At 56.3% G+C, this 24,522-nt stretch overlaps 8 protein-coding genes across 8 annotated transcripts; 6 read left to right on the top strand and 2 right to left on the bottom strand.

Moving 5' to 3' along the window:
• Window positions 1-327: 327 nt before the first annotated feature.
• On the bottom strand, window positions 328-2,127 carry C8Q71DRAFT_784250 (glycoprotease family-domain-containing protein; the record flags this gene model as incomplete). The annotated part of the gene is made up of 9 exons (XM_047925020.1): window positions 328-444; window positions 564-663; window positions 713-788; window positions 840-1,406; window positions 1,460-1,630; window positions 1,710-1,740; window positions 1,793-1,875; window positions 1,899-1,957; window positions 2,061-2,127. The coding sequence occupies 9 exons, from the start codon at window positions 2,125-2,127 to the stop codon at window positions 411-413; spliced, it is 1,188 nt and encodes a 395-aa protein (XP_047773989.1). The 3' UTR covers window positions 328-410.
• On the top strand, window positions 2,111-4,581 carry C8Q71DRAFT_784246 (HbrB-domain-containing protein). The gene is made up of 5 exons (XM_047925019.1): window positions 2,111-2,707; window positions 3,022-3,263; window positions 3,314-3,536; window positions 3,589-3,875; window positions 3,929-4,581. Exons 1-5 carry the CDS (start codon window positions 2,297-2,299, stop codon window positions 4,314-4,316), a joined length of 1,551 nt encoding a protein of 516 aa, XP_047773988.1. The 5' UTR covers window positions 2,111-2,296; the 3' UTR covers window positions 4,317-4,581.
• A 957-nt stretch (window positions 4,582-5,538) lies between these two features.
• C8Q71DRAFT_319912 (uncharacterized protein) lies at window positions 5,539-8,107 on the bottom strand. The gene is made up of 10 exons (XM_047917788.1): window positions 7,841-8,107; window positions 7,655-7,792; window positions 7,480-7,600; window positions 7,348-7,430; window positions 7,040-7,296; window positions 6,927-6,990; window positions 6,807-6,869; window positions 6,632-6,753; window positions 6,450-6,579; window positions 5,539-6,396 (listed from the first exon to the last, which is right to left on the bottom strand). The coding sequence occupies exons 1-10, from the start codon at window positions 7,841-7,843 to the stop codon at window positions 5,926-5,928; spliced, it is 1,452 nt and encodes a 483-aa protein (XP_047773987.1). The 5' UTR covers window positions 7,844-8,107; the 3' UTR covers window positions 5,539-5,925.
• Window positions 8,108-10,187: 2,080 nt separating this feature from the next.
• C8Q71DRAFT_862180 (uncharacterized protein) lies at window positions 10,188-12,114 on the top strand (the record flags this gene model as incomplete). Its single annotated transcript, XM_047927999.1, has 11 exons — window positions 10,188-10,211; window positions 10,268-10,396; window positions 10,461-10,581; window positions 10,640-10,722; window positions 10,773-11,008; window positions 11,059-11,122; window positions 11,172-11,231; window positions 11,285-11,418; window positions 11,471-11,600; window positions 11,651-11,917; window positions 11,971-12,114. 11 exons carry the CDS (start codon window positions 10,188-10,190, stop codon window positions 12,112-12,114), a joined length of 1,392 nt encoding a protein of 463 aa, XP_047773986.1.
• A 506-nt stretch (window positions 12,115-12,620) lies between these two features.
• C8Q71DRAFT_319795 (uncharacterized protein) lies at window positions 12,621-13,178 on the top strand. Its single transcript, XM_047917786.1, has one exon. It carries the CDS (start codon window positions 12,714-12,716, stop codon window positions 13,038-13,040), a length of 327 nt encoding a protein of 108 aa, XP_047773985.1. The 5' UTR covers window positions 12,621-12,713; the 3' UTR covers window positions 13,041-13,178.
• A 606-nt stretch (window positions 13,179-13,784) lies between these two features.
• C8Q71DRAFT_319797 (uncharacterized protein) lies at window positions 13,785-14,650 on the top strand. The gene is made up of 4 exons (XM_047917787.1): window positions 13,785-13,950; window positions 14,012-14,215; window positions 14,272-14,412; window positions 14,474-14,650. Exons 1-4 carry the CDS (start codon window positions 13,935-13,937, stop codon window positions 14,542-14,544), a joined length of 432 nt encoding a protein of 143 aa, XP_047773984.1. The 5' UTR covers window positions 13,785-13,934; the 3' UTR covers window positions 14,545-14,650.
• Window positions 14,651-15,568: 918 nt separating this feature from the next.
• Window positions 15,569-19,382, top strand: C8Q71DRAFT_883520 (uncharacterized protein; the record flags this gene model as incomplete). The annotated part of the gene is made up of 18 exons (XM_047928518.1): window positions 15,569-15,742; window positions 15,799-15,993; window positions 16,050-16,158; window positions 16,209-16,363; window positions 16,426-16,544; window positions 16,606-16,780; window positions 16,830-17,053; window positions 17,110-17,255; window positions 17,309-17,365; window positions 17,414-17,487; window positions 17,543-17,604; window positions 17,659-17,788; window positions 17,850-18,008; window positions 18,060-18,111; window positions 18,167-18,220; window positions 18,272-18,428; window positions 18,478-18,516; window positions 18,572-19,382. The coding sequence occupies 18 exons, from the start codon at window positions 15,569-15,571 to the stop codon at window positions 19,380-19,382; spliced, it is 2,892 nt and encodes a 963-aa protein (XP_047773983.1).
• Window positions 19,383-19,946: 564 nt separating this feature from the next.
• Window positions 19,947-23,371, top strand: C8Q71DRAFT_319596 (uncharacterized protein). Its single transcript, XM_047917785.1, has 18 exons — window positions 19,947-20,427; window positions 20,484-20,675; window positions 20,727-20,835; window positions 20,890-21,047; window positions 21,095-21,213; window positions 21,268-21,442; window positions 21,491-21,717; window positions 21,771-21,919; window positions 21,973-22,029; window positions 22,083-22,156; window positions 22,216-22,283; window positions 22,339-22,468; window positions 22,528-22,686; window positions 22,738-22,789; window positions 22,843-22,895; window positions 22,953-23,109; window positions 23,166-23,204; window positions 23,255-23,371. Exons 1-17 carry the CDS (start codon window positions 20,245-20,247, stop codon window positions 23,174-23,176), a joined length of 2,073 nt encoding a protein of 690 aa, XP_047773982.1. The 5' UTR covers window positions 19,947-20,244; the 3' UTR covers window positions 23,177-23,204; window positions 23,255-23,371.
• Window positions 23,372-24,522: the final 1,151 nt, after the last annotated feature.

Below are 24,522 nucleotides of genomic sequence, written 5' to 3'. Positions count from 1 at the left end.
GTTCGGATGACGAACGACTGTCACTGTCTGCACCTGCACCTAAGCGACGGCCGCGGCCGCATCGCGCTATCGAGCCGTCGTCGTCTCAGCCCAGCAGGTTGAGCGACAACGACTACCTGCGCGATGCCGAGATGGTGATTGACCTAACTTGATGAGAGTTCAAGATCTTGTGTTCGCGACACTTATACTGTTTACTTTGTTTTCTTGGAGGTTCTTGTACAGCGATTGCCTTATGATATGAACGTCGTGTATTGTGTGTATCGTATAGTTTGCCTTGTATAGTACAATCCATCGGAGTTTATTGATATGGCAAGTGCGTATCCAAATCATGCACAACGAGTACGTCCTCTGAACCATGAGTAGAGAATGCATTATACGCCCAGAGACCCAATTCATACAGTAAGATGGTACTAGGAGATCGGCTTGCGGTTAGCAGGGAACATACTGCGTTCCGTAGTCTCAAACCAAGACCCTCCACACAGCACTAGTGTGGAGGTTTGGTATTTGCCTAACCACGTGAGGGTTTTGTGTCGAACCTACTGCGTTCCGGAGGAAAGGGAAACTACTCCACGCTCCATTTTGGGACCAGGTTGGTACTGTAAGGGTCAGTGTCTCCCGTGAGGAAACGCTCTATTAATGCCCAGGCAATGATGGCGGCATTATCTGAGGGCATCTCAGCTTCGGTGACTTGCGCGACAGTGAGTAGAGCCACCGGTGCACAGCGAGACCGGAGGATAGATCAGCTCGATCGGATTGTACTCATCCTGCTCCTTCACAACTCGGACAACCTACATGATCGTCAGATTAGGGATTGTCAGGAAGCTGGGTACAGAATGTACTCGCGTTTGCCGCAGGAACATGTTGCTGGCAACGCCACCACTGACGACCAGATGCTTGATGGGTACGCGGTCCTGTCTGCACGCCCGCAAAGCCAACTTGAGCTTGCCCTCGAGCTGAGGCACAATCGTCTTCTGGAACGCGTACGCGACAGCGTATCCGGTGCACTCGTCGACATCTTCCTCGCGCTCACGCAAGAACCGATCCGTATCTGAGCGTTCAGACGCGAAGGAGAACTCCAGGCGGCCGGGCATGGGAGTCGAGTAAAGTGGGATCTCGTAGTCTTTCTCTATGACATATCCCTCAGGCGGCCCTTTCCTGAGGTATTCCTCGAGCGACGCGCCTAACCCAGGCTCGCCCCGCGGCAGCTTGAGTGATCGCGCGACCTTCTCGATGGCGCCTCCTATAGTCATGTCTTTTGTTGCTGCGAGGATCTTGGAGTCCCGTGGAGACTTCACAAGAAGCAGAAGCGTGTTCCCAGCGGTGACGAGCAGGCTGAGGAAGGGAAACGTCGGGAGCATGTCAGCGGGCTCGGTCTCGGTCAGAAACGGTGTCAGGGCGTGGGCTTGCTGGCAATTGCCATCTGCATCAGAGCAGAGCGTAAGGAGCGTAAGGAGCGTACCATATGATCCAGACCGTCCAATGGCTTCTTGAGGGCGGCAGCCAGCGTCCTCATTGCATTGGACCCTACGCTCAGACAGCCAGTCATACCGGGTTCGCGGGTGTAGGCGATGCCGTCCACGTCTTGGACAGACGTGCCGGCGTCGTCTAACGCCTTCTGCACTACACATAGCTTGGATTCAAGTCGCGCCAGGTCTGTAGGTTGAAAAATGAGAGACTCACCAGGTTCGCTGATGTGCCTCTATGGCCACCAGCGTACTTATGACTCCGCTTGGCAAATGACTGTGGGGACCGCGTCAGTGACTATCAGCACCCAAGAGACGCAGCGACTCACTAATCATGTTGCGGAATGACTACGTTTGAAAGAATTCGGCGGTCCGAAGTGACGACTGCCGCACAGCTGAGGACCGCAGAGGTCTCCATACCCAGTAAAGTGACACTTTGTGCGTTCTTGAGGGTCGAGTCGATATCGACTTTACAGCATTCTTGACGGCCTTAGCTGCTCCAGATTTGAGCCCGACATCCGCGCAAAGGCAAGAGCCGAGTGAGAGTTAGCGAGACTGTGTGCACGCCTCAGCCACCGCGGGCATTTGCATACTTACTGCACCGAAAGAATTCGGCCTTCCTACAAAGGAAGTCGTTTACTGACTTATTCAACAAATTGCCCATAGTATTCACGAGCTTGGTCGGGACCGCGTTTCTGCTTGTCGCGTCGTCGCCCTCGTCCGCTTCGTCGTGCCGCGCACAATCTGAAAGTTTCTGGCATTACCGCTCTACGCTGGCCGTCTACCTTGTGACCGTGGGGCGCGCTCTCCAAACTCGGACATAGCAAGGCAACATGGTCGGCGGACCCCATCAGCACCGAAGATGCTCTCAGGAGGGCGGCGTCTTCGCACGCACACCAGAACGACGACGGTCATCGAGCCAGGGCGACGAGACACCGAGGGCAGTGGGCTTCCTGCTGAACGCGATGAGCGCTGCTGGTCATCCGGACGCGAGTCTGAGCGCTGGCCATGCCGGCGCTGATCCCCAGCCGTCGAAGAGACTCGCCTTTTTGTCCGACAAGCTTTTGTCTTCCGCATCTGTCGCCTCGTCTGTCGGACAGCGAAGTGCGGCCAGTCCCATCTCAGCTCGCACGCACTCCAGGGGCGACTCTGCATCCGGCACCCCTCGCGAACTGACCGCCTCGCCCGTGCCGACCATGGCGTCCGCGACCACCCACCAGAAGGGCCATACATCGCCTACAAAGGTGCGCTATATTCTCGATCAAGGTGTCTGCGGAGGAGGGGGCCGCCGCGGGATGTGAGCGCAGATCGTCTGCAGGGAGCATCGCCGTTGCTGCCATAGGACGTCCAGTGCTTGGAATAGCTCCAGGCTGATGCGCACAGTCAAGCGTATATCCAGTCTGATTGACAGATACCTGCGCTGTGCACGGTCATGATGAGAGCATATGCACTCACAAACAGTTCATCGCAGCCATCCCCGTGATCCTATCACCTCGAAGCATACAAAGTTCATTTCCATGCTTCGCCGCACATGGCTCACGCACTTGCTTCCAATCAGGCCTCTGCGCGCACCTATGACTCCAAGCTGGTTTCGCGCGAGATGCATCGTCTAGGCAATCTCGCACACTCACATCTCCCTACGCTCGCGCCCTCTCTAGCGGCGTCGCAGAACGCTAGCTCCCACACCCTTGTCAGTTCGAGTCTCCCCAGCATCTCATCCACGTCATCGAATGATCCATGGCAAGCCCTCCATGTCCATGTCCTGCCGTTGTTTAACGGCGAACCACTTCGTGTGCCGATGTGAGTCCGACGGTCTTCATGCATAACAGCACTTGCTAGAGCAGAAACAGCGAGGACCTGAACCAACTCGTGAAGCGACATCTCCAAGCGGTCGTCTCTCAGTCTCCCGCAAAAGCACTTGCCATCCTAGAGCATGACGCCTCGGAACTGATTGCCTCCGGCATGGTCACACTGAACGCGAAGATCAGCGACATCGACGACGAGAAGCTGATGGTTCGAGTGGTAGAGCTGTGGGGATTCTTCTGGGACCAGGTGTTGCCTTACGTCGAAGGGGTGCGTGGTCTGTCTATCCCTTCGAGCTGCTACTCACAGATCAGCGTTACAGGCACTCCTACCTCTGCAGACTGACCCACTCCTGTCTTCCTTGTACCGCGTGCCGAAGGGACACAAGCCAAATACATCGCCCATAACAGGAGGCAACGGCAAAGGGTCGATGTCCTCAATCATGCTCCAGTCTGCCCCGCAGATCGACGTCAGGACTGTTGCCCTACAATCGTTCCGAGACGCCGTCATCCTCCCGGTATCACATCGCATGTACTCTCGTCTGACTCTGTCAAAGGAGGACATCGTGTCGGAGAGTCTATTGTCGTCACAACCACGGCTGCAACAGATGTACGTCACTATGTTCTGTACTACACCATCGCCGGCTGATGCACTCCGCGAAGGCTACTTGTGCTCGTGTCCCAACGGCCGCGCCCGCTGTCATTCTCCCTGACGTCCGCACCACCACCGCCCACGGCTGGAGAAGCAGCCGTACAACACCTACTCCGCGCGATCCGAGCTCCGCTCACGCAGCTCGAGCGCAGCATGCAGCGCGGAAGCGCGACATACCTCTCCACCGCCCAACCGCGTGACAGGCGCGGTTGGATCGCCCACAAAGACGACCGCAAACGGAGTGGTACGCGGCGGCCAATGGGCACGAACGCCGAGGGCGACGAGGGGGAGGAGGACGGTGGTGGGGACGAGACGCCGAGGATGGCTGCGCGCTTCGCGCACTTGACCCACTTGCGGGAGCGGGATAAGGAGTTTCTGGACTCGCTAAGGTATGGGTGATGGGCGCGGCTCGTTGTGTACGTTTGTGTGATATGGACGGGACCTGACTAGGGCTATTGCTTGTGTGTGCTTAGGAGCCCGGATCCGGAACGCGTGGACGGCGGATGGGGATTGGGCGTCACAGGCGAGGAGAACAAGGTGGAAGAGGACGAGGAAGAGGAGAATATGGATTGGGACCAGGCACAGGTGGGTACAGTCGTCATGGACTAGTGGACAATTCTCACGACGCTCACGACGATCGTCACAGGCCGTCGTCGAGCGGATGGTTGGCATGAAGACTGCAAGATAGGGTCTGGAGATGGAGATGGGCGCGGATGGCTGCTTCACACACTGGTATAACTTATTGCTCACTGATGTACGTCCCCGCCCTCCAAAGACTATGTATATGACTCTAATGTGTATGGACACAGAAGCTGGATCGAGGACAATGCTCAACTGTAGGATCACTTGGTTGTCTGCAATTGCTTGTACAAGAATATCACTCGCATGAGAGATAGCGGTATGCTGCGTCACATCTTGGTCACATCCGTCCGAGGCGCCTGTGCTCCCGTCGAAAGCCCAGGTGTGGCTTGGCGTGCATTCCAGGGTACAGATACAGATCTCACGATTTCTGTACAGAACCTGCGTGCAGCCTCGACGGCGCTTCGGCGTCCCGTAGAGATGCAATCTATGAGATGCATCAGAAGCATTATTATCTGAGCGCAAGGCCTGGACCTTGCTTTCTGGGCCTGAACCAAGCCTGAATAGCATAGATCGGGCCGCATCTTGTCGTCATCGTGCCATCGACTTGTATAGCACGGCCTTTCATTCCCCCGGTCAGTCTCTACTCGAAATGCCGCCAGCGATGGCGTGCCAGCCTTGCTCGGATGTTTCGCGTGAGCGTACAGGAGCGTACGAGTCTTAATTTCGTTCTTCGTTTCTTGCGTTGTTGTGAATGCGTTCACATTGGTCGTGCATCATATGGAGCCGAAACTCTTGCCCGTGCGCATCCGCACCCCCGCACTAGTACTCAAGTACTCAACTGCTGCCCCGCGGCAGATCGACGTAAGAGGAGGCATCGCGGCGCGCCACTTTCTCGCGGGTCGAACGCACAGACATCAAACGTTCACTTGTGCATTTTTGCATGATGCTCGACCGACTCTCCACTGCTGAGGCGGGCCGAAATCATTCAGTCAAGCAAGTCATGGCGCAGCTAAGTACGAGCAGGATGAGACGCAGGTCGCGTGAGGTGTCAGGTTGGACGATGATGACGACACAAGGCACCCTAAGACTGGTATGGCGAGAAATACAAACAACGAACAACAACGGTCGAAAGGGGTAGCGTTCATTTCGACCTGCGAGAGCCTTGCTCTCCGAGCAAGGGACACCTTCGCGGTACTGGATACACTGCATAATAGCTATAGGGCTGCAACGAAACGAGAGCATACACTTCATCCGAATGTCCATCCCGGAAGGCGGTGGCCGAGCGACGGGTGCTACAGGGTATAAGAGAATGCTGCAGAGTCCCACCCAAGACCTAAGTGAAAACATGTGTCATATAAGTCGTATGTCATGCCGAGCGAACGGAGGGAGGGTTGAGTTGCGGTGGCGGCGGGCGCGGCGAGGGTGCTCAGGAGATACTGTGCGTGCGTGCGTGCACGTCGGAGCTGAGGTTGAGCGGGGTGATGGGTGTGATCTTCGCGGCGCGTTCTTGCAGGAGGCCCCATTCGACCCACCAGGTGTCTGCTTCGTCCTCGGGGTCGTACGAGAACGTGTTCCGGATGGCCTGCGGCACACTCAGCAACACGAAGCCCAAAAGGCGTGCGGGACATACCTCCTCCCCGAAGGCCTGGATGCCCTCGTCGCCCATGTGCTGGACGGTCGTCTTCAGGTAGCGGGCCTGGTCGACGCCCGCGGGGAGCGAGAGCGTCGCGGGGTTGAGGCGCTCCGCGTTGCGTACGTCCGTGATGCGTTTCTGGCGGTTCTCCACCAGTGCGCTGAGGAAGCTGCCGATCTGCTCCTTGCGGTGGAGGTTCTTGAACAGCCGGCCGAGGAGCATGCCGTCGCCCGCGGCGAGGTTGAGCGCGGTGAGCGCGCCCGTCTGCGCGGTGTGTCAGTTGGGTGTGCGCCGGGGTACGCTAGGGCGTGGCTTACTGTGAGCGGGTGCGCGGCCTCTCCGATGACGATCATGGGCCCGTCGGGGTGGACCCAGTCCTCGAGGGATGGACGGTCCCGCACCGGGATCCCGACCACCGTGTGCGCAGCTGCAGCGAGCTTTTTCAACCTGAAGGGCGGGTGAGTGCATCGTCGGTATCCGAGGAAGAGTCATGACTGACTGAGGCTCCGCCTTGCCTGCTTCCATCGCTCTCAGGAGGTCGGCCGGCCCCGCCATGAGTATTGAGTCGTGGGCGGGCTCGGCCGCGGGGCAGTAGACGTGTATGCAGAACTCGTCCATCCTCTGCGAGTGCCGGCGTGAGTTCGTCCGCGAGTGCGTAACTCGGCTGCACTGACCGTGGGGAATCCGATGGCGCCGTATGAATCGCCGTGCCATAGAATAACAGAGCCTTGCTCGACCTGGTACAAGACGGATGAGAACGCTGCTACGTACTGGACGGCCTTGGGAACACTTACGCCTTTGGGAAGGAAGCGCGCTAGGGCGGGGTCTGAACGCATTGCTGAGCCGGGGATAAGGGCACTGCAATGGTGTCAAGGGGAGTCTGCACAGAGTCCAGCAATGAACTCACTTGTACATCATCAGCCTCTTGAATTTTGCGTGATCTTGGTCACCGAGCATCATCGGCCGTGAGACTGGCCGTTTTCCCTCGACTTCGTCCCTGCCGTCTGCAGCGACCACGAGGTCGCCGACGATGAGTTCTCCGGAGGCGAGCTTGACCGCTGCTTTTTCGGGCTTGACGGTGATGGAGACGGCTAGGGAGTTCAGTCGGATGACGACGCCAGATGCTTTGGCAGTGTCTGCGAGCACCTTGCGGAAGTCTTCGTACTGATCGCCCGGGGGTCAGGGAGTGCCCTTGTCAGGTGCGTGCGGACTCACGCGCAAAGACCAGTGGTTGGCTCCTGACGCATCCTTCATGTCCTCCACCCAGTCCCCTCCGGCTGCGACCGTTCCGGTGTGGACTGCCAGCCTCGTGAGCGCGGTTCGCAGCATGTCAACAAGCGTACTCACACCCGGGGAACTCGGCGTGCTCTAAGATAATCCCAATCTCCCTCAAGGGCGCATATAACCCCCAGCGCTTGTACACCAACGCTATGTTTGGAGCCAATCTGCATCCCCCCGCATAATGTGTCTGCGCGACGTCGCTCGGTCAAGGTCATCGACGGAGAGCGGAGGGACTTGCCACGTTAACGTCAGAGTCTTGTTCCAGCATGATCACTTTGTGGCCGACGCGCCTGAGCGCGATCGCGGCTGTCAGGCCTGCGATGCCGGCGCCGATGATTACAACTTGGATCTGGACAAAGTCTGGGGTCGTCGGGGTCGTCTGAGCTGGGTCAGTGGCGCATCGAACGGCGAGTGTGCGGGCGCGTACCATCGCGTCGTCGTCGTCTAGAGCTACACTGTGCTATGGGGGCTGCACGCCGAGAAGAGGGAGCCGCGCTCCGCGACGAGCCACATATTATAGCAGCGCTGCGCGCGAGGACCAGCAGTCCGGAACCGATTTAGACTTTACCCGCCCTCGTTGCGGTGCGGACGGGCAGAGCGCGCGCTCCACGGGGCAGATTTTGGGGAGCAGGCTCGCGGCCCGCTGGGCAGCACGGCGGGCACCGCCAGAGCTGATTGGCCGCCGTGGTTACAGCTGCCGTGGAATGACTGATCGTTCTGCTCGCCCTGGGGCACTAAACAATCAATACTCTGCCAGCGTGATAAAGTGCACTCGCTCTGGTGCCTGCTGCCCAGCTGGCGCGGTGCACGGCTGTACGAGGCGGGCGGGAACGCGGGACAGGTGCTAGCTGCCCTCCGTGAAACCGCGGAGGCAAGTGCGCGTTTTGGTGCCCGGGCGACTTAGGCTCGATTGCTCGTTGCGGGGTGAACTATCCGTACGATCGCAATCTCGGCGCCTGCCTGCGAAGCCCGAGCAACCGTGTGATCGTACGCCCCTGTCCCTGTGCGCCATCCTCCTCCTCCTCCAGTCTGCGCCTGGCGATCTCAGCTATGGCTGCTCAGTACGCGCAGACAGAAAGCGGACCATAAGTGCCTGCTCGCAGGGGACGGCGGCTTCCCCCAGATAACATACACGTTGTTACAATGTGCCGTGGCGTCCGCACTAATCGGAGATGTCACCTCGCCTCGTCGGGCGACCCGGGTTGAATGAGCCCTCGGCTGCAGTGAGCGTTGCGTCGCTCGTGCATTGGGCATTCATCCGGGGGAATGCCTGGGAATGCTCCCAGAACCCTAAAAGCCAATAGTCAGTGCCATCATACAGGTGAGTCGTGTCTTGTGTGTCATGCTGAGCATGCGCTGCAAGTGATCTGCTATTCCACAGTAGATCCGCACCGCTGCGAGGGTGTACTGGCGGGGATCAGCACTACAGCCACATCTCGGTACTCCCCAAGAGCGAGACACCTCGTTTCACCCGCAGGCTTTGAAATTGTGCTATTCGGTGAGCATGGAAACTGTCGACACTCAGGTTGCCGAGAGGCTACTTGCGCGGGTGAAGCACGGCATGCAACTGTCCTTCTGAGAGAAGCCTCGTCGCCCCGACACTAGAATCGCAATCTCGCGTAGTCCAAGTTAGGCATATACGATGGGACACTACTGAGGCTGTTCCCCTTGAACAGACCAGTTTGAGGAGCCCTCGGAAGAGCGTGAACATCGTATCCGTGATTTCTTGACGGTAATCAGACAGAATCAGAGAGCCTGAGGACTTGCTGGCACAGGCCGACGCATAAAAGCGCTTGTCGCTCTTTCATAGTCGGCAACGGAGACTTAGGCCGACGCTGACAGCGTAGGCGAGCCTCGAGGCTATGATACGTTGATAACTTAGCTTCACAGTGAGTACTATTGCAGTATAGCGTGAGCGCTCACCACCATTTCACTGCTGTAAGTTATGCGGAGGTACTCGCTGGCAGAGGCTGGCAGTGACTTGAAGGTACTTGTTCATCTCGAGTGTAGACGTGTACATATCGAGGTCGTGCGTGTGTTGTTGTGTCTGCTTGCTTGTCGGGGTGCGTGCGAGACCCCGTGCAGAACGGACAAGAGAGCTTCCGGGGCATCGGAAACGAGTTCCCTGCTCCGGTCGAGAAGTGCAGCAGAGGGTTCGAATAGATTCGAATCGAACTGGACCATCTGATCTCGCGAAGGCGCGTCGAAGCTTCTAGATCGTGACCGCGTCTTGGTTCGGTCTCGGTGCGCTCTCCTGGAGGCCCCTTTCACGCATCTCAGGCCGTTAGATTCGACACCAGCAACATCGATGCATGCGCCAGGCGACTGGGTGTGTTTAGCAGCACGCAGGCACAGCAACAGCCCGGCGGCGTGCGCTCGCCTCGGTTCGCGGGTGCAATGACCGACGCGTCCCAGCAGCGCGGGTTCCGATTTGCAGGGCTTCAGTGCAGCTGTCCAGCCTATCATCACAGGCTTATATTCGCGCGAGGAACCTGACCGATCCGATGTTCTCGACGCGCGGTACCTTGCTCGAAATTGGTTCACCCCTGTTCGACTTCGATGGCAATCTGCCAAAGCCCTCGGGACAGGCTCTGCGCGTCGGCCGCGGGCGCGGGCAAGAAGCCGGGAAGGACTCCAAAAGGACTCCTCCACATCCGACACGCCCCTGTGTATGCGCTATATATCCTTCACCGGCATTCACGCGCATGAACGTCTATAAGCTGTGACCGCGCACACCACTTGCACCGCGCCCACTCTGCTCGCGTCCTGGCAAGATGTCGGACACAGCGCCTTCGCAGGTGCGCATCAGTAGCGCGTTATCATCCGGGGGGATCTCATATTTCTCGTGTCGCAGGCCGCAGAACTACTGGTTATTGACTTTGTGATCATCGGCGGGGGCATATCAGGCCTCACCGCCGCGATTGGTCTCGCCAGGGCGGGGCAACGGGTCACACTGCTAGAGCAGGCGGATGACTTCCAAGAGGTGGGCGTGACATCTCTGAGTCTTCTCATGGAACGGCGACTCATATGAATTCTGATGCTACCAGACGAATCTCGCCGGAGGATGCAGGCTCGCGCCCAATATGACAAGGCTCTACTTCCGGTGGGGCCTCGAGCAGCAACTCCGCGATATTGCATATATGCAGCAATACGTGTGCTTCATGCGCAGTAAGGGGGATTTTCGTACCGACCGGTCCAGTCTGACCCGATATCGGCGCCCTACCAGGTGAAACGGGAGAGTCTGCTGCACAGGGGGAATGGGTCCACGACTTCAAGGTGGAGAGCGGCGGGGTTTTCCTTGGAATGCACGTGCGTCTTTGCATTTCACCGTTCTGTCGAGAGCCTGACGGGCTGCGCAGTACGCGGATTTCCGACGGCTGCTCTACGAGACCGCCGTCAAGTCCGGAGCGACCATCCGGACGAACGCGAAGGTCGCCTCGGCTGACTTGGACGCGGAGAGCCCGTCTGTCACGCTCGAGTGCGGGGAGAAGATTGCAGCGGATGTGATTGTCGGCGCGGATGGCACACATTCTGTGTCGCGGTCGCTCATGCTCGAGCACGACGAGATGCGCCCGACGGGGATGGTGCTGCATAAGTGAGTAATCCATGCCAGGCGATTCGCGCTCATCTGACATCGCGACCCAGTGCCATCATCCCCATGGATAAAATGGCATCAGAGCCAGGCTTGGCCGAGTTCCTACCCAAGGATGTAAGTTACCCGAACATGTAGTGCTGACGTCTGACTGAACGAGGTTTAGGGGCTGGGTACTGCATGGTCATGGGCGGGGCATACATGCGGTGTCATTGGTTTCCCCACTGTACGTGCCCAGCTGCATTGCATACTTTCTTTGGCTGACCAGCGAGCGACCAGAAACGGGAAGAGTTCCACCTTCACATCTATGCTCCCGAGAGCGGGAGGGAGAATCTACCGACGAAGAGTCCCGTCAACATGTCAACAAGCGAGGAGCTCATTGCGATAATGCGGAAGGAGGGTTGCGAATCTCGGTCAGTACCGCATTTCTCCCGTCAGGGGTAACGAGCACTGACAGGATGGTAGTCTGACCAAGATGGTCGAGATGGCTACACGAGTCATGGTCCTGCCCGTTATCGACAAACCAGAGCTCGACGACTGGGTGCACGACTGCGAGCGGTACGTCGTCATCGGCGAGGCCGCTCACCCGCTCACCGTACGCCTCCTCCCCCCTGCCTCCTGACCTCGCTCACCGCTATCGCGCAGACGGGCTCGCTATATGCGCTCAGCATCGCCGCGGGGGACGGGATGATGCTCGGGCGGCTGTTCAGCTACCTCCACCGCCCCGAGCAGATCGGGAGCTTCCTCGCCGCGTTCGCGGAGAACCGGCACCGGCGCGTGCAGGCGATCAAGCGCGCGCAGAGCACGAACCCCGCGTCGATGTCGATGCCCCCGGGCGTGCTCCAGGCGAAGACGCTCAAGGGCGTCGTCGAGTCGATGGGCGACGCGGAGGCGGCGTGGTACACCGAGGAGGTGCGTTCCCGCTGTTGGTTGGAAGGGGAGGTGCTGACGGCGCGTGTGCGAAGGCGATCCGCGATATCTTCTCGGTCGACCCGGAGGAGGAGGCGGACGACTGGTGGGTGCAGTGGGGGCTCGTGGAGGAACGCGCTGCGCGCATACTACCCGGTACATTCGAGTTCAAAATCCTCAAGACGCATTCGAGCCGTTGACGCATTGTCCCTTTTCTTTCTTTGCGCTTGGGTGTGTGTCTGGCTGGCCTGTTTCTATGGACTGTTGTTGTACCACAGCGAAAATCGCTCCGTCGTGAGTCCTCGGGCTACTTTGGTCCCGTGTCGGGGTTCGCGTGCTAATGTTTGCTGCAGGTAGCTTTTTGACCGTTGTATCAAGTTGTATCTTTTCCAAGGTGAGTGATCGGCATCTGGACTCCGCTTTGGCATTGATCGTGGTTCTGTTCAAGGTATTCTTCTTCTTCACCATTGTCTGGTTTGGGCGGAGGAAGAATGCGATTAAGCACGAACTCAGGATCACCATGTATTCTCCATTGTTTTCTATCTACCTGCGCGTTGTTTATATAGAGATTGTGAATTGTGTTAACTCTCCGAGTCCTTGAGGTCGCAAACATAAAGTAGTTGGACTCTACCACGTCGGTCCGTAACGGGCGCTTATATGTCAGGATCGTCTCAAACGTCGATGCGGTCGCTGGGCCACTACCACTGCTAAATCCTACGACGCGAGACGACGCGTCGCTTACCTTGTGCACACATCCATTGGCATCGACTGCGTCGCTCTGATCTCATAGATCCCCATCATGTCCGCGAAGAAGAAGGGCAACCCGCTGCCCCTCGGCGACACGCTCCGCGACCTCGCGCTCCTGCGCGCGTCCGACTGCGACCTCTCCTCTACCCTGCCCTCCTCATCCGATCCCGTGCCACCGGAGGCACCGCCTGCTGCTGGCGGTCTCAGCAGAGAGGCGAACGAGTCCGTCGAGCGGTCGTTCGAGTTCGTGAAGGAGACGAGGGCGGCTATCCGGTTGCTCCATCGCGGGGAGGTGGACAAGCAGGGCGGCAGGCTGGAGGATGTCAGGAGCAGGCTGGAGGACGTCGAGAAGGGATTGGAGGCCGAGGGAGTACGCTGATGCGTGTGGTTAGTGTCCTCGCAACTGCGCTGTGCTTTGGGTGCAGAGCTCACTAGACGTAATTCAGCCTTGTTACGGGACGTCTTCGAGTCCTGGCCTCGACCTCAGCGCTACCAAACGCGTCATTGACCGTCACTCTGATGCTCATATCATCGCGTGGACTGTACAGTACTTGTTCTCTGTCATCGTGTCTCCATGTATACAAGCGAACATCCATGGTCAGGGTAGTCTCAGGTCTGCCTGGACCAGAGCCTCTCCGCGAACGCGTATGCTTCTCAGTCGTGCCAGGCTCCTCGTCGCCGTGCGGAAGACCACGCTTCTCGTACGTGTGACGCTATAGCCCCACAATTCAAAGAAGCGAAATCAGCGACGCGGCGCATACCCTGCCTGCTGAGGCTAGGTTGAGCAGTACTGACACAGCCGTGGACCCCGTCACGGTCGGGGTACAGTATTTGGTATTGGCTTCAACATGATCATAGAAACGTCGACTTTATTGTTCATGCCCTTTCTGTAGGTGACACATGACCTGGAGTACTTATTGCAGTACTTGTCTATCTTGCACCGACTTCGACGCGACGATGATAGACGACGAGACTGCTCCAGTTTTCTGAGGAGAGCTTCCTGCCGGAGGGCCAAGCCTTCGTCGCGATCCCGTGACCTCATTTACTCCAGGCGAGTGGAACGCGCTATGACAGTCGAGTGCCACAAAACGGTGGGGCATCTCCTAACTTATATGGCGACAGCCCCACGTCATTCCGTCATCGCTGCAACCCATTGTTCTCGAGAGATATATATACACCCAACGTTCTGCTACGGACCCCCAATTCACATCGCTCACACCACTACAACCTCGACGTGGCTTCCATACGCATTACACGAAGACTCTTTGCTACGATGACTTCTACTGAAGGTACGCTGCACCACGCTATATACCACGCCGACGCGTTCTGACCGACTTCGCAATTCAACAGGAAAGAACCCGACTCGCGTCGCCGCCGGCCTGAAGGCTGCCATCCACAACCCCAACGTCTCCGAGGAGGCACGGGATCGTGCCGCAGACAGGCTCGAGGACATCAGCGGTAACGGCGGCGGACATGGAAACGGTACCACGACCACCTCTTTCGAGGACCAGCACAGCAACCGCGAGCTGGGCGGCTACAAAGCGACCCTGCACAGTATGTTCAGCGTTTCGTGTCGTCTCAAGGGCCTGCACTCACCAGCTATCTCTTAGATGACCGCAGCTCTGACGAGGCTAAGGAACACGCGCGAGAGGTGCTCGAGGCCGCCGGCTACACCGTCGAGCCGGGCCCTGGCGTGAGTCCCGACGAGCATCAAACTCGCGTCCTCGCCGGTTACAAGGCTGCTTTGCATAGTTAGTGGAGACTCGTCGCTGAGGCTATCAGTTGTGTGCTGACATTATTGTCACGTTTCAGACCCTCGCGTGTCCGATGCAGCTAAGCAACACGCCAAGATATACCTGCGGGAGCACGGCGCGGCGAATTAGATGAGAAGTCAAAAGACTGAAGCAATATTAGTTGTATCATAGTGTATCTATTAGCTATGTAACTCAAAGGGATCTCGGTTGGCGCATTGCATTGCGTTGCGACCTCGTCTGGATGCGTAAGAATAGGCAAGCTCCCGTACGCCAACCAAACGCCAGTAGTAATATGTATGTTGCATGATCACACGCCGCAAGGCGCGTCTGTGGTTGACGGGATCCGTACGTGACGAATGTTGGTCTCCACCTCCCACTGGCCAACCACTCGTCCTCTGAAACTTGCGCGACTTCGTTTCATCAAGTACCGCTGACAGTCAAACAGAGTCAAACATTCCTGAACCTCGGAGTATAGAGGCGCGCTGTGATCCTGGCGACGAGACTACTCTTGCACGTGACCGCGTATCTGCATCGCGAGACAGTCTGCATTACGATGCACGCACAGCTTGCAACTCAACTCAATGATCTCCATCTGCTAGGCCCCCAAGCTCAGGTTCGTATTTTGGCGTCGAAGTACTGACACGATATCAAGACTGTAAATTGAACGTGAACTCTATCGAGACCAAATCGGGACACAGGTGGCGCATCATCCACTGACACGCGTCTGTGGAGGCGAACGACTCGGACCTCCCTTGCGAAAGGCTGCAGAAACCTAGCTTCATGCAGCATGCTGTTATGTCTGGGACCCTTCACGGTTCCTAGAGAGCGTGCAGCGCTACCCTACTATCATGCGCTACTTACCTCGGAGTCGCCACCTAGACAATTTTCAGGGGTCCTAGCATGGCCTGTCAGTGTCACGGAGATCAACGTCCGCTCGATATGGTCGAATAATGATGCCGGTCCGTCACGGCTCCTTGGTACGTGATGGGCTCGAGCGGTCGTTCAATATCTTGACAGATCCACCCATGTATGCGAACAGCAAATACTACGGGGTGCGGCACCTTTTTCTCCTTGGTCTCCTTCTTCGACCGCAGGAGAAGGCGTCGAGCCGCCTACACTCAATCCGCTCCCTCTGGAATCTATATCTTACAGCATGCTACTCTATCTCGTTCTATGTATCCTCTCTTTGGTATCAGTCGTTCGCCCGCAGCCACAGATACAGACTTTCTGGCCTGCCGCGGCCCCGATCGCAGTCCGGAGCCCTTACCTGAATGTGTGGCAGTCTGCAGTATCGACCAACGACTATCCCGTCTTTTGGAATGGCTCGGTGCGTTTGTCGACCCATCTGATATGTGTTTGTTCTATAACAGACAATCACGACAGGTCCTGGGGTGGGTGGGCTTGATCCGCGTGGATGGGAACACATATCGGTGGCTCGGAAACAACTTCGATTTGACGGGTTCTGTGGGCGCGGCGGGATGCAATGTGACATACACGGAGGTGACGCCTACGCGGACGATTCAGACTGTGCAGGCAGGGCCCGTGAACCTGACGCTCACATTCCTAAGTCCGATCGAGGTGCGTGTCCTGAGCCGCTGTGAGCGTGTATGTTCCTGACATTTTTTTTCTCGAAGCCCTCGGACTGGGTGAAGCAGTCTATGCCATTCTCGTACCTCGCTGTAGAGTTCGCTTCAACGGATAATAAGGAGCACGATGTGCAGCTGTATTCGGATATCAGCGCAGGTGAGTACGGTTGTTCTTCTGGACCAGCGACGCAATTGAGCCTGTCACAGAATGGGTGTCCGCATATAAGGGCTACGTCGCAGAGTGGAGCACTAACCAGACCGACAATATCGTCTACCACGCGATCAAGCTTCAGCAGCCCCAGGCTTTCGACGAGCAGTACCAGCAGGCCAACGACGGCACGGCTTATTACGCGATGTCGCTTGTGAGTGGACAAGCATACTGCGGTGGCGATCGAACTATCAGGCTGAGTCCTTCCTGCCTTAGGGTTACGGTCAAAGTGTCGGGTGGCAAAGTTGCCAAGACACAGTCTGCTACGAGACCTTCTATGCATCTGGCGCTCTGAGTAGCAAAAACGACAATGACACGTTCCGTGCCATTTCGACGTGAGTAGGGGTATGCATACGCATATAGTCGTGAGCTTACGAAGCTTCAATCCTCTTCTAGGGACCTCCCCGTCTTTGCGTTCTCTGTGGACTTTGGGAATGTCAGCGCGACGCAGTCTCCCGTCGTCTGGACAGTCGGCTACGTCCGCGATCCATCTATTGAGTACACACTCCTCGGAGACGCGTCGACTCTGCGCCCGTACTACACGACTCAGTACTCCAGCGCTCAGGACGCTGTAAGTATACGTGCCTGCTATCGACCGCATGACGCTGACACGCTCATAGCTCGAAGCCTTCCTGTCGGACTACAACAATTCTCTTAGCCGATCTCAAGATTTGGACAGCCAGATCGAAAGTGCTGCTGCGAATGTCTCCTCTGGAAGCCAATACTACAACATGCTGTCCCTCGCCGCCCGTCAAGCGTTCGCTGCACTCGATCTGACGACATCAAGCCCAGGCGGGAGCGACAGCTCGACGCGGTTCTTCATGAAGGACATTGGCTACAGCAGGTATGCGTGCGAGTACGACTTCACTTATGCTTCGAGTCATCTCACCTGTGGATCAGCCGAGTGAATCCCGTCGAGACCTTATACGCTGCGCTGCCCATGTTCCTGTACTTCAACGCCTCCATGGTGAAGCCGCTCCTTCTCCCTCTGCTCGAGCAGCAGAACTCCTCTTCGTACACGGCCCAGTATGCCGCGAGTGATATCGGTGAGTCTCTGTGCGGCTCCTTCTGGTCTTTGCCCCTCTGATGGCGCCTCCAGGGACCTCCTACCCAGTCGTGTCGGATCCGACGGCGAACGCCAATGAAGGCGTTGAACGTGAGATCATCGCTCTTTGAGTCGGAGCTAGGCTGAAGAAGTCCGTAGAATCTGGTAACATGCTGATCATGACCCTGGCTCATGCTACGTATGCGAGCGACTCCTCTTTGCTCGAAGGCTATGTGAGTCGACATCTCCAACCGTCGAGCAAATGATCAGTGGACTGACTGCAGCTAGTACGCCTTGCTGAAGAGATGGGCAGATTATCTTGTCTCGAATGCATTGTATCCCGAGAATCAGTAAGCAGTCGTGTTCACTATGAATGTGGATGCACAGAGCCTCATGTTGTCCAGATTATCTGTTGATACAATGAGCACGACTAGCAACTCGACAAACCTTGCTCTCAAGGGTATCATCGGTATTCAAGCCATGTCGAACATCAGCGCTATCCTGCAACGAGACGAGGATGCGCAACACTACTCCGTACGCGTTCGCCTCTACTCACGTCATACCCTTCATGCTGACTGAGATTCCACTAACATAGTCTGTCGCGTCGCAGTACAGCGAGACCTGGAAATCGCTCGCGATGACATCAGACTCCGCGCACATTGTACCCACGTACGGGGATTCCTCGTCGGCCTGGTCGATGGCGTATAATCTGTATGCACATACGCTGCTCGGCTTCGATCTCCTAGATGAAGCAGTGAGTGTTTGTTCAGGACGTATTGTGAGACTTCTCGTGAGCTCTTCGCAGGTCTTCACAGGCACCACGACGTATTACCAAGGGCTCCTTCAATCCGGTGCCGGTAGGTTATGTGTTTACCCATACACCGCGATCGTTATCTGAAGCATCCTCGTCAGACTACACATACGGCCTACCTCTCGATAGCGAACACGATATTCTCGGTAGCCCAGGTAGGTCAACTCGCCGGTTCTTCGGGCTGCCTCTGATGTGTCATACCCCAGCATGGATGTCACTGACCGCAGCATCGCTCACGGATACGACTGTCAGTCAACAGATGCTGAGCCGTCTGTGGAAGTATGCTTCGTCGAACTCGTCGACAAGGCCATTTCCGAGTAGGTATAACGTATCTGATGGAGACTTCGTGGGCGGCACTGCAAGGTACAGTCCCTTACTGTCGAGCCTCACACGCGAATTGACGTTGTTCTAGTCCTGCACAGGGTGCTTTGTTTGCTCCATTGGTGTTGAGGTGAGCGAGCTTGTCCCGGCGTACGCGTGTCAATGATCTCACATCTATGTGCCAGTGGCAACCGCCTCAACACCTCAGGCTCGCCGTCGTCGCAGCAGCCGTCCTCGGCTTCATCTTCGTCAGGAGGACACCATACTCCGATAGCAGCAATCGTAGGGGGCGTTGTCGGTGGTGTCGCTGGCTGCCTCTTGGTCATCCTGGCGGTATATCTTTTCCGCCGGAACCGCCGACGACGGATGGTCTTCGTCGAGCCGTACATCTCTCCGGTGCTCTCAGAGAAGGAAGGGGAAGCTGCGTCTCCACCCAGTCAACGGTATCTTTTGGCCCCCTCGCCTCCGCATACACCATCTGCAACAGGCGACTCCTCAATCATTGGTGGTGCACCGTCGTCTATCTCGAGTCCTACGTCTATATCGAGTCCTATGGTTCCCCAGACCATAGCTGGTTCCGTCATCGTTCTCGGCAGCCCGCCTTCCGTCATCTCATCTCATGTCACAACATCCTCATTACGGGCAACCGATGTTCCACCACCCGCTGTGACATTGACACCTTTCCCAGAACCTGTCAACGGTTCAGAAGTCGCTGGTGCCTCCTTAACATCTTCGTCTCAACCTCCTGAGGTCGAGGTTGTGGCGGGACCAGATACTACTTTGCCTCCACCACTTAGCCCTAGCATTGGCGCGCAAGACACCGACATTCAGTCACCGGGCGCTGCGTCGAAACTCAGCATATCAAGCCGGAATCGGGACGCCGAGCTGGCGAGTCTGCGGAACGATATGCAGCAGCTCCGTCAAGAGCTGCAGCGAGTGGTTCCTGTTCTGGAGAGGCTGGATGAGCCCCCGCCGGACTATTGGTCACATCAATAGCAGGTCTGTGATTCATAGGACATCTGTGACTAAGTTATAATGCGATAATTGAGCACGAATGGTCTCATCGAGCCCGTGAATATGTACGCCGAGAACAGATGTGGCTTGGCGTTGAAAGACCCTACTACTCGGGTAAGCACACAAGTGAACTCACTGGTGTCCGCTATGCTTCCACCTCTGTGATCTGTAAGTATTTCACGCTGTACTCTTATGCTTGTTGACGAGCCGCGTCCGTATTGCGTTTTGGACAGGAACAATAAATTCCGTCAAACCACATCAGGTCTTTAGTCCGCACAGCCGGTGCTGTCATACCTTTGACCCGTACGTATCAGTGCGACAGATGATAACTTACGTAGAAGCTCAGACTGTCCTGACATGAAGATGGCGATGTGATCCTAGACACGAGCGCCGACTTGCCAGATAGAGTTCTACTCGTGCCCGTCTCCACTCGCATCTTCTACCTCGCAGTCACCACCCTTCCTATTGTCGTTGTCATAGTGGCTCAGTGAGCGTACGTCCTTTCTCATTCTTTCGGCTTGGTGCTCACGAAGCTCTGCAGCTACGGTCGCTTGCGGTCAGCGTGACATTGAACGCCTCCGCGATGAACCTTATCAGAGCTGTCATGCCAATGTGAAGGAGAGTTGACCGGAGTCAGGCGCAGTTCCTCATCAGGATGATCCTTACAAGGGCAGGTGAACCTCATGGCTGCGGTGGCGCGAAGACCGCGACCTAGCTGGGAAGTTGACTGGACGCGTCGGGCTGAAAATATTCTGCGACAGCTGAGCGGTGCGCGCAGGCAAAGCCCGCATGCACACCTCCGAGCGGCGCTCGAGTGGTGGTCCGCACCTTCGTCCCTCCCTTCATGACGCTCCTTTTCTTCGTACTGCTTCTGCTTGTGCGCTTCGCCTCGCGGGTGCATGGGGCGCAGACGTTCTCGCCTGCAGCAATCCCATATGCTGTTCGTACGCCTTACCTCAACACATGGATGAATACACCCGTCAATTCGAACATTCCGAGCGACTGGCCAACGTTCTGGGGTGGGCAAGTACGTGATGAGTTGTATCCACCCCATTGCTGAAACTGATTCTGTCTATTCCGTAGATTACTGGATGGATCTTTTACATTCAGGTCGATGGAAAGACGTACAGCCTGTTCGGCACTAGTGCGGCTCAAGGGAACGACTCCGTAACTGCTGGTGCGCTCCTCGAGACGGAGCTGACCCCGACCCGCACCATACACGTACTTGAGGCAGGTCATATGAATGTGACGCTGACATTTCTGAGTCCTATTACCGTACGTGCCGCAACATTCCCGTGTTCGTCTTGTGGGCTGACTGCGTAACAGCCATCCGACCTCGTACGCCAATCGCTTCCGTTCACCTACTTGGCCGTGGATCTCGCATCCACTGATGGGCAACCGCACAGCGTACAGCTGTACTCTGACATAACCGGAGGTAAGTAGAGCTAGCTCATATGTGCATTTCGGTTTCTCTGATTTGTGGTGGTAGAATGGTTATCTGGCGATAGAAGCCAGGAGATGACGTGGAGCCCTCCGACGCAGACTGGCGACATGATCTATCATCAACTGAAGCTCGTGACATCGTCAGCCTTCCAAGAAAATGGTCACCAGGCCGTGGATGGTACAGCATACTATGCGATGGGACTTGTATGCGGCTTGCTCTTCACTGTGAATGTGACTGACCTTGCCGATAGGAACAAGGCCGGAACATCACTTGGCAGACATGCCCCGCCGGCCCCTGTCGGGAAGAATTCATTTCAGGTGGTGGTGTCAATGCAAATGAAAACGATAGTACCAATCGAGCCATCAATAAGTAAGGCTGCCGCTGCGAACATATGTGCAGAGCCAAAACTAATGGTTGTCGCAGCGACTATCCTGCTTTCGCCATCTCGGTCAACTTGGGCAACGTGTCCTCTGTGAATTCGCACATCGTTTGGGTTGTTGGCTACGTTCGCGATCCGAATATCGACTATACTCTATCGGGCAACACTACATCCCTCCGTCCATACTACACTACGAATTTCAGCACTATTGAGAGCGCCGTGAGTGAAGGCACACATCTGCGCTAATGGTGATTGACCCTCGCACAGTTGGAATTCGTCGTTGCCGACTTCAACAACTCGTTGACCCAGGCGATGGCTTTCGACGCGGATATCCAAAGCGCAGCCTCCGAGATCTCGCCTCAGGGCGAGCTGTACGACATGCTGTCGCTTGCCACTCGGCAGGTGTTCAGTTCTTTGGAGATTACGGCGCCCTATCAGATCGGCCAGACGGGCGGTGCGACTCGAATCTTCATGAAAGACCTGGGCATTACACGGTCAGCCGTTCTAATCGTTTTGCCCAATACACCTCTCACACAACGACTTACAGACGTGTTACGCCCGTGGAGACCCTATATGCCGCGCTGCCCATGTTCCTGTATTTCAACAACGGCTCACTGGTCAAGCCACTCTTGGTGCCTCTCCTTGAACAGCAAAACGTATCGATATCCAGATATCCCAGCGCGGCGAAGGATCTCGGTATGCTCCGCTTCACTATTCTCTGGAAGCCTGCTCATATGGACTGTCATCAGGGGAGACTTTTCCTGCAGTAACTGGTCCGAACCTTGTATCTCAAGAGGGAATCGAACGTACGTGAGCGCTCCTTTAGTGGTTGTACCTGCCCTCAAACTCGTGATTTCAGAAACGGGGAATATGCTGATCATTGCGCTTGCTCACGCCCGATACTCAAACGACACATCGTTGCTCCTTGATTATGTGCGTGATACCATCAGTCTATGCAAACGCATGTCAGGCTCGTCCTCACATGACCACAGTACGCCTTGTTCAAGAATTGGGCTCTGTATTTGACCGACAATAACAACGCACTGTATCCCAATGACCAGTACGTATCACGTGCATAGGTGTAGTGCCGACTCGACATGCTCAATACATTCTAGGACATCCATCGACGACGGGTCGACCTCCCCAAATTCGACCAATCTCGCTGTGAAAGGCATATTTGCCATTCAGGCCATGGCAGAGATTAGTCAGTTAGTCGGCCAAACCAACGATTCCCAGCGGTTCAGTGTGAGTCACGTCCCGCTCAACATCATTGAAGTAGCTCATCAATGTCGACGTATGACTAGAGTATTGCGTCCAGCCTCATTGGGACGTGGCAGTCGCTTGCTCTATCACCAGGCGACGGCACCGTGCTGGTCACATATGCCGGCCAACCCGCCAGCTGGGTTTTGCCGTACAATCTCTACGTGCAGACCTTGTTAGGATTCAACCTCGTGAATCAAACGGTAGTGCTTCACGTCCCTGGTATTCGCGCGCCATCTAATTTTAGCACACAGATTTTCGACAAGCTCACAGTAACGTATGGACAGTGGATCGGGTCCCCCTCGAGTAAGAAGTCCTGTGCATTGTGAGCCCGGGCGTGCCACTCAATTCTCTCCCAGACGGCTATACATATGGGCTTCCCATCGAAAGCTCCGAGTCATCGCCTGGAAATGCAGGTCCGTGACTGAATTCTGACGTTACACTCAGCCCTTGACACGCTGGGGCACAGCCTGGAATGCGTTCGTCGCTGCTACCGCGACCAACGACACAGTCCGCGATCAACTCATCACTGCGGTCTGGAACTATGCATCGGATAACACGGGAGGTACACCGTTCGGCGTATTGTACGACGTCGATAAAGGGACCTTCACGAACGGATCGACGAGGTTGGTCTAGCTTGATGTCTCAGCCTGAGAGGGCTAGTATCTAACACACAAGACAGCCCCGCACTAGGAGGGCTCTTTGCCCCGTTTCTGCGCAGGTGAGCATGTAGTCCACCGTTCTCCTCAACATACTCAGTCAAGTTGATAGTGGTACCGTCGCCATATCGACATCTGAGCCCGCTCAGCCAGCGTCAACGAGCACCTCGAATGATAGCAGTGGCTCGCACATTGCTGTTGGGGCCATTGCAGGCGGTGTCGTCGGTGGCGTTGTTGGCCTGCTTGTGCTTCTGGGACTCGCTCTCTTCCTTCTTCGACGCAGGAAAGTACAGAAGAGTGCCGGTCTCCTGGACGTGAGTGGTACAAGGACAGAACCCACGCCCTTCGCGTCTGCGCCTCTCTCGTCAGCCTACATGCCAGACGTCATCATGACGGAGAAGCGGCGACGGGAACTCCAGCCGCAAAGGGAAGGGGAACCTCTGTTGCTTTCGACCAGTGTCCTGTCTTCCCCTGCAGGTGGCGATCCTCCACCTGGCAACGTGTCTACCCCTTCGATGACCAGTGATCAAGGCAGGGGTCGTCAAGACGATCTGCTGGGACTACGCACGGACATTGAGGACCTACGAAGGATTATGCTGAACGTGCATATCGAGAGACCGGAACCTTCAGACCTGGGTGCACCGCCTGTCTACTCTTGATGGTTGTCAGCTATTGTGTTTTGATCCGGGTATGCTTACTTACCGAAGGCGTCATGTTACTCTATCTGAACGTCGAAGCTATGTCCCTATGTGTAGTTCCCTTTCTTACACGTACAATTCATCTTGGCATACATACTATCGTCAATGCACGTGGGAAGACGAGAATGTGGCAGCTGTGCGCTTGAGCGTCTACTCAGACTACTGTACGGTGTAGCCTTGCAATTGCTACCAGGCTATCATGTTCGGCTTTCTATGCAACATCTGTGATTCTGCATTACTTGCTCAGACTCTCGACTTCTACTGTGGTATCCCAACCGACAATACTCGCAGCCGTGTAGAATCTGCTCACTCGAGTCTCATGAATTGGATCATGTCAGCGCGAAATCGACCAAGCCGCTGAGGTCTGCTGCGCGCCGCCGGACGAGGCCCCACCGTACTCGTAGTGTACTGTCAGCACGGACTGGTACCGAATCAGACTATTCTATCTATTCGAACACCATTACTACTGCGGATGCCCCCTGGGTGGGCTCGTCGTCGACGAGTCCAGTGCAGACCTTTACGTGGTCCAGGGGATAAGTAACCTCGTAGGAGGTGAAACCAACTGCACTATAACGACCTCTGGTGGATACCAGATTCGAGGTCGCAGGCTGGAAAGTTTTTTCCACAACAGTCGCTTGTACTGGCCTGAACATCGACTACGACATAGTACGATGTACTCTAC

Source organism: Rhodofomes roseus, assembly GCF_022264815.1.
Source record: "Rhodofomes roseus strain CIRM-BRFM 1785 chromosome Unknown C8Q71scaffold_29, whole genome shotgun sequence".
In the NCBI taxonomy this organism is placed as follows: domain Eukaryota; kingdom Fungi; phylum Basidiomycota; class Agaricomycetes; order Polyporales; family Fomitopsidaceae; genus Rhodofomes; species Rhodofomes roseus.
Note: the sequence above shows the minus strand (reverse complement) of the source record. Positions and strands in the feature narration are given on the sequence as shown.

Coding starts and splice junctions, on each gene's coding strand:
- C8Q71DRAFT_319797 (XM_047917787.1), top strand. Junction 14,216..14,271: donor CTACAAAGCGACCCTGCACA/GTATGTTCAGCG, acceptor GCTATCTCTTAG/ATGACCGCAGCTCTGACGAG. Junction 14,413..14,473: donor TTACAAGGCTGCTTTGCATA/GTTAGTGGAGAC, acceptor GTCACGTTTCAG/ACCCTCGCGTGTCCGATGCA.
- C8Q71DRAFT_319795 (XM_047917786.1), top strand. CDS start 12,714: ATGTCCGCGAAGAAGAAGGGCAACCCGCTGCCCCTCGGCGACACGCTC.
- C8Q71DRAFT_319596 (XM_047917785.1), top strand. CDS start 20,245: ATGACGCTCCTTTTCTTCGTACTGCTTCTGCTTGTGCGCTTCGCCTCG. Junction 20,836..20,889: donor GTACTCTGACATAACCGGAG/GTAAGTAGAGCT, acceptor TTGTGGTGGTAG/AATGGTTATCTGGCGATAGA. Junction 22,687..22,737: donor TCAACCTCGTGAATCAAACG/GTAGTGCTTCAC, acceptor TTTAGCACACAG/ATTTTCGACAAGCTCACAGT.
- C8Q71DRAFT_784246 (XM_047925019.1), top strand. CDS start 2,297: ATGGTCGGCGGACCCCATCAGCACCGAAGATGCTCTCAGGAGGGCGGC. Junction 3,537..3,588: donor TGTTGCCTTACGTCGAAGGG/GTGCGTGGTCTG, acceptor TCAGCGTTACAG/GCACTCCTACCTCTGCAGAC. Junction 3,876..3,928: donor CAACCACGGCTGCAACAGAT/GTACGTCACTAT, acceptor CACTCCGCGAAG/GCTACTTGTGCTCGTGTCCC.
- C8Q71DRAFT_319912 (XM_047917788.1), bottom strand. Junction 7,297..7,347: donor CCAACCACTGGTCTTTGCGC/GTGAGTCCGCAC, acceptor CCGGGCGATCAG/TACGAAGACTTCCGCAAGGT. Junction 6,580..6,631: donor GCAGGCAAGGCGGAGCCTCA/GTCAGTCATGAC, acceptor CCCGCCCTTCAG/GTTGAAAAAGCTCGCTGCAG.